Source organism: Poecilia mexicana, unplaced genomic scaffold (assembly GCF_051168715.1).
Source record: "Poecilia mexicana isolate PSO_F unplaced genomic scaffold, ASM5116871v1 scaffold_17, whole genome shotgun sequence".
Classification (NCBI taxonomy): Eukaryota; Metazoa; Chordata; class Actinopteri; order Cyprinodontiformes; family Poeciliidae; genus Poecilia; species Poecilia mexicana.
In genome coordinates, this window is record NW_028263386.1 from 31,423,732 (window position 1) to 31,430,465 (window position 6,734).

At 39.6% G+C, this 6,734-nt stretch overlaps 1 protein-coding gene across 1 annotated transcript in view; it reads left to right on the plus strand.

Annotated features, from left to right (window-relative positions):
• Nucleotides 1–6,101, plus strand: part of LOC106906541 (period circadian protein homolog 2-like) — a 15,309-nt gene extending 9,208 nt beyond the window's left edge. The window contains exons 2-16 of the mRNA XM_088014396.1: nt 171–263; nt 385–539; nt 1,032–1,153; nt 1,234–1,435; nt 1,796–1,847; nt 2,261–2,403; nt 2,552–2,630; nt 3,217–3,323; nt 3,411–3,564; nt 3,687–3,801; nt 4,376–4,528; nt 4,671–4,761; nt 4,857–5,031; nt 5,343–5,467; nt 5,649–6,101. Of these exons, the coding sequence (XP_087870522.1) occupies nt 171–263; nt 385–539; nt 1,032–1,153; nt 1,234–1,435; nt 1,796–1,847; nt 2,261–2,403; nt 2,552–2,630; nt 3,217–3,323; nt 3,411–3,564; nt 3,687–3,801; nt 4,376–4,528; nt 4,671–4,761; nt 4,857–5,031; nt 5,343–5,467; nt 5,649–5,959 (2,077 nt within the window). The 3' untranslated portion in view covers nt 5,960–6,101. The remainder of the gene's footprint in view (nt 1–170; nt 264–384; nt 540–1,031; nt 1,154–1,233; nt 1,436–1,795; nt 1,848–2,260; nt 2,404–2,551; nt 2,631–3,216; nt 3,324–3,410; nt 3,565–3,686; nt 3,802–4,375; nt 4,529–4,670; nt 4,762–4,856; nt 5,032–5,342; nt 5,468–5,648) is intronic.
• The last annotated feature ends 633 nt before the right edge of the window (nt 6,102–6,734 follow it).

Sequence of the window (6,734 nt, forward strand, 5' to 3'; positions counted from 1 at the left end):
TACTTCAGAGAAGAATCGTTTGCACCTAATTGTTCTCCTTCTGCTTACTTTGAACTCTCGAAAAGCTGGTTGATTAAACATCAGCGTGAAATCTCTTTTTTTTGGAACAGAAGTGATTTTTACTCCATTTTCAGGTTGCAATTTAAAAATGTTCCTTCTCTCTTGCACAGCTCCAACTCCCACAGCCCATCTCCTCCCAGCAGCTCCAACGCCTACAGTCTGCTGAGCTCGGAGCAGGACAACCCTTCAACCAGCGGCTGCAGGTTAGCTCAATGACCGCCGCTGCTGTCAGGATCAAGATCTTTATTTAGTCTGTTTGTAAGAGCCCCTTTTCATTAGTGCTATGAGTGATGACTCTTGGTTGTTTACTTGTCCGTCTTGCAGTAGTCAGGAGTCCGCGAAAGCCAAGAACCAGAAGGAGGTGATTAAAACGCTGAAGGAGCTCAAACTCCACGTGCCAACTGACAAGCAGCACAACAGCAAGTCGACCACACTGAGCGCGCTGAAATACGCCCTGCGCTGTGTGAAGCAAGTGGAAGGTCTGTTGCAGATAACAACCTACTCTGCCTTCTCCGTGCTTCCGATTGTTTTCATCAACAATGTCTGTTTGCCTTTATGGGTTTTTTATAGTTCTTTTTTCAAGTGATTCGCTGTACATTCATGAGTAGACGCAGGAATGCAGCCTTTATTCATTCATTAAGACTGACTTTTCTGAAGTGTTCGACTGAGAAAAAGGTGATGCTATAATTTTGAGCATCTTTTGCACATAGTCACAGAGGTAATGGTTTGTAAAATTGGCAGAAATTTTACAGGCCATTACTTTATAAAATGTACAGTATCAGTTATGTGTCATGCATATCAACAGCTATTTATCCAGTGTAGGTGTTCGGTAGTACAGTTCTTCAGTTTTATCATTTTCATTATTAAAAAATGTCCTTGGCATCAGTGTCGTGGGCGTCTTGGAAGACGATCCTCTCTGTGTTGTATGTTGAACAAATTTGGACCAAATCACTGCATCTTGTCTCTTTCAGCGAATGAGGAGTACTACCAGCTGATGATGGTCAATGACAGTCATCCCTCTGGCCTGGATGTTTCTTCTTACACCATAGAGGAGATAGACAGCATCACGTCAGAGTACACCCTCAAAAGCAACGTAAGAGCAAGTCTTTGTTTTTTTCCTCTCCGACTGGTGCGCATCACAGGTTTAAGATTTTTTTTTTTTGGCATCTACAGGACATTTTTGCAGTGGCGGTGTCCCTGAGCACAGGAAAAATCATCTACATATCTGACCAGGCTGCCTCCATCCTAAACTGTAAACGAGATGCGTTCAAAGACTCTAAGTTTGTGGAGTTTCTGATGCCGCAGGACATCAGTGTGTTCTACAGCTTCACCACGCCTTACCGCCTGCCGTCTTGGAGCATGTGCACTGGAGCAGGTACCCAGAGCTACATGTCTCTCTCCAAACCACTGGCTAAATCCAGACAATGTTCAATGTATGGATATTATGTTGATGTTTTTAGATTTTCATTTGCAAAACCTTTTGAAAACCGTGCAACATTTTCTCAGCTCGTGGTTGTAACATGACAGAATATGATGCAGCTTTAGATTAGGGAAATAAGTTATGCATTTGACCCCCTTTCATTTATTACATATTCAATGTGTGCAGGCTTCTGAATGTTGCTTTTTGATGCATTTATTCAGACCTGATGCATCTGCTTTTGGCTGCATCCTGTGTGGATCGTGTTCCCTTTGAATTTACAGGTGTTTTTTTTTTTTTTTTTTTTTCCTGTTTCAGATCCGTCTCCTTCTGACTGTATGCAGGAGAAGTCCTTTTTCTGTCGTATCAGGTGCGTTTTGCATCGGTTTCTGCACGTCAGGCCATCTGCTGCTTGTATCCGTTTGTTGGTTTTATTCATGCATTTAATTCCACTGCGGATGTTTCTCATTTTGTATGAGTTCACATTCATGCAGGCCATAATAAGATGCTTTTTCCAGGTTAACCTGGAAGATGCATTTTTTATGGAGAAACACAAAAAAATAAAAAGAATTGCATTTGTAAAGGTGATTGGATTTTTCCTACTTTTGAAGGTTCAAAATTTAAGTTTGGTTTCTTTTATGGTCTGAAGTGAAAATTTGCTCCACACTGCCCCCGTGTGTTCAATTTGCAAACTAAGAGTAGATAGTTTTATTACATAGTTGACTGAAATGTGCTGTTTTTTCTTGGGTTAACTCATTGCTAAATTGTTGTTCTGATATTCAGTGGCGGTAAGGAGTTCGAGGGTAATTTGCGGTACTATCCGTTCCGCATGACCCCTTATCTGATGAAGGTGCAGGATGTGGCTCATGATGAAGACCAGTTCTGCTGCCTCCTGCTGGCTGAGAGGGTTCACTCTGGATACGAAGGTAAAAACGCTGCTCAGACCAGAATATTAGCATACAAATATCTGAATTATTATTATTATTATTATTATTATTATTATTATTATTATTATTATTATTATTATTGTTTAAATATCAACAATTTCAATTGTTTTCCAAAATTTGCTTGCAGCACCCAGAATTCCACCAGATAAGCGCATTTTCACCACCACGCACACTCCAAATTGTGTATTTCAGGATGTGGATGAGAGGTAAGGTTTCAGTGCACTTTGTGTACGCTTGCAGCGCCTTGCAAATCTTTTCATGCCTTTTGAAGATTTTCACAATGAGTCGTTTTACAACCAAACCTTCTACATATTCTTGTGGATTTCATGTGATAGAACAACACAAAGTATAATCAAGCCAATCTTATTTATAAAGTTCTTTAAAAACAACAAGCACTAAACAAGCAGTTTGGAAAATAGTAAGTATAAAAATAATAAAGATTAACACATAAAAAACAGAATAAAACTCATGTAAAAGTAATAAGTAAGAATATACAAGGTATACATCAGGAAAAGTATAAAAATGACTAAAGAAACTGTTCCCTAACTTTGAAGCTGCAAAAGCAAATGCCCTTTGCTTTAAAAGTAGCAAAGTGAAAGGAAAGCAATGGTTTTAGCAGCTTTGTTGTTGTTCTTGTCTTCTTCTACTTTATTTTAGTCTATTATGTTGTGGTTGTAATGTGACAAAATCTAAAAAAAAATAAATAAATAAAAAAACCTTAAAGGCCATTTTATATTCCAAATACTAAATGCGTAACACTAATAGAGATAATCTTTTCATGTTGTGTGTCAGGGCCGTTCCTCTCCTGGGCTACCTCCCCCAGGACCTCATCGGTACTCCGATTCTTTTCCACCTGCATCCCAACGACCGGGCCGTCATGCTGGCCATTCATAGAAAAAGTGAGCCTTCAAATCAAACAGATCTATATTCTTAGCTGATGCGTACGCCAAGATCTGAGTTTTAATTCTTCGTATTTTATACTCCAGTCATACAGTACGCAGGGCAACCTTTCGACCACTCGTCCATCCGCTTCTGTGCTCAAAATGGAGAATACATCGTCCTGGACACCAGCTGGTCCACCTTCGTGAACCCCTGGAGCAGAAAGGTTTCCTTTGTTATCGGGAGGCATAAAGTTCGCATGTGAGTACTGCTCATGTTTTCTGTGCAGAAGACGGTTTTTACTGAAGTTCTGTATAGAAAAGTTTTTATCAGATTTTAAACTGTCTTGTAAGTCATTAACTGTTGATGCATTTTTCCACCAGGGGCCCCATGAATGAGGACATTTTCATGACTCCGCCCTCATGCATGGGTCACATGAAGAATATGGACTCAGATATCCAGGAAATAACAGAGCAGATTCATCGGCTTCTGCTGCAGGTGAAAGAAGACGGCCACCTGACAATTCTGTGCAAAAGTCTACAGACTTTCTTTTAATCCTCTAAAGTAGCCTTGAATAGCAGTTCATCAGGCTTTCTGGAGGTCTTTAGAAGTTTCTCTTTGGACTTTCAATTTTAATTTTAATCAAGCAGCTGAAGATAATCGAATATAAAAAATAAAACCTTGCATAGTGTAAATGATCAACTGAAGGATGGTTCAGGTCTTAGGTTTTGTTTCAGATCTTTGCTGGATTTTATGGCTATTTCTTTAATACTTGACTTTCAGATACAATTAATGTGCATTAAATAGTTAATTATCCTTGTTTGTGTGAATTCTCTCCTTAACTGTCACCCTCAAAATGCTTAAACGCAAGTCGATGACAGTCAAGGGTTTAATAGATCACCAGAAAGTCTGATTCTGGAGCAAATTCTAAATAATAGCATATAGATTATAGAGATAAAGCAAGCACTATTCCAAAAAAAATTAAAACTCAAGACACATTTTGAGCTATGTCAGCATCCCTTTATCTTGTTGTTTTTAAACTTTTTCTTCTTCGCTCTCCATTCTTGATCAGCCGGTTCACAACAGTGGGTCGAGTGGTTACAATAGTCTTAACAGCAATGAGTACCTTCAGGGCATGACCTCCTCCTCCAGTGAGAGCCTGAACAATGGAAAAGAAGGAAAAGTACAACAAAAGGAAGGGGAGCAGAGCAGCAAAAGCAGACCTGTGAGTAAAATTGCACATACCTGTCTGATTTCACAGCACATTTATTTATTCTTTTTTTTTTTTTTTTTTGCTAAATCCCTGAGACCACTTAACTGCAAAGTGAGCTTAGGGAACAACTCACTAGTACATTTTCTTCCAAAAGCGTACTTTTCAGGAAATTTGTAAGGGAATTCATCTTCAGAAGAACCAAGAGCAGCAGACGGCAAAATCAGAACACAAACGAAGCAATACCAGTAAGTTTTTTTTTTTTTCTTTTTTTAAAATAATCCAGTTATTGTTACATTTAAGTCTTTATTCAGAAACTAATTCTTTGGTCTATCTCTGCTAGTGTCAGGACAGAACAGCCAGGCGGTTGTACGTCTCAAAGACTCGGCTCCCCCGATCAGCTGGAGGGAGGCCACCGCCGCCGCCGACAGTCGAGTCTCTTTTCACGAGGAGCTCGGCCTCAACGATCAGACTGCCTACTCCTACCAGCAAATCAGCTGTCTGGACAGTGTTATCAGGTATACAGATAAAAACGGACACTTTGACAAGCCAAGGTCCGTTCTGCAGAGAAAAGAAGCTGATCATGTCTTAAAACTGAAGGCTTTTAGTTTACCAAAAAGATTCTCTCAGTAAAATGCATTGAAACATTCTATTGAATCAAAAATATTCAAGAATTGTGATCTTCTCTGACCTGTTCTAGTCCGCGCTCCTGCAGTGAAACAAAGTGTCAAACATGACCCGTCTTAAAAATATGATACTTTGGTTCTCTGTAATATTGCCGTTCACTAGCTCGTGATCATGACATCAGTGTTGTGACTGGCTCCTGCAGGTACTTGGAGAGCTATAACATCCCTGTCATCATGAAGAGAAAATGTCAGTCATCCTCCAACACCACCTCCTCTAACTCTGACGAGGACAAACAGAAGAAGTCGCATGTCGTGCAGGTCTCTGAAGGTATGTGCTGCTGCTGCCGACCAACCAACAGATCAGATTTGCTATCTCTCCAAACAACTCAAGAAGTTCTTTTGAGGATTTCACACTCTTTCCTGTGAACTTCTCATTCTCTGTCTCTCTCAGACGTCTCTCAAATGCCAGTGCTTTATCTGCAGCTGTTGTCCTCTGTTCTCTTTGGCAGAACCAACCTTATCGAAGGATCAGTCCGGTATTTCTGCTTTGGATGATTCTCACAAAAAGACCAGTGACCCCGCCACTGCGGTAGTGGGCACTTCGATGCCCCTACCAGTGCCAAACAAACCAGAAAGTGTGGTGTCCATTACCAGCCAATGTAGCTACAGAAGCACTATAGTGCATGTTGGGGACAAGAAACCTCAGCCAGAGTCAGGTACAGTGGAGAAAAAAAACCTCCAGCCAGAATCTCTCTATTACTCAACATGTTTACACGAAACACTTCTGGTGACAAAGAATGTCTATGTGCTGGTGATGTAATAAGTATTTATTTTTTACTTGTTATATCTTATTTCCTCAAGAAAGATCCTATCCTCTAGTATCAGTAGTTTTGAAACATTTACGTACAATTTTTTTTACTATGTAAATTGCATAACATAACAAAAAAGAGAAAAGATAAAAATGCATGTTTTTGCAAAGCATCTTAACATGCATGTGCAGATACCACTGCCTCTGTGTTGCCTACAGGAAGACCCTTGGACACAGAAAGACATTTATTCAAAAAAAAGTACAAAAACTAAAGTCTTTGTACTTTAGTTTTCATAAAACTTTCCAGGATATACACAGTATTTGTCACCAGAATAATCTTAACCTTGATCTAAAGACGAAAGCTGCTGTCACACTGTTTTTTATCTTGCCACTCATGTTAGTGTATCTGAAAACGTTTCTTTAACATGAGTTAAAATGTGAACTAATGAGGAGCATTTGGTGGAAAATCCCTTCATGTCATGCATGTGAAGAGTTTTTGTTGTTTTTGATGAGCTACAATTATAAGGCTGAATGGTGTCTGAGTGTCCCTGCATGGCTACCTATTTATTAGCTGAATTTAATGGAAAATGGATCCAATTCCCTGCCATGTCAACCATTTTTTAGCATCTAGCATGCTGATTTGAGTGAATCCTCACCATATAGGCCATCTACAAATCATGATATGGGATCATTTGCTGTTGTTGGGTTAAATAATTGGATCAATGGTGGCACAGTTATTAGACCTTGGACTTTGCATGTTTTTTTGTTATATGCATGGCTTGTTTCC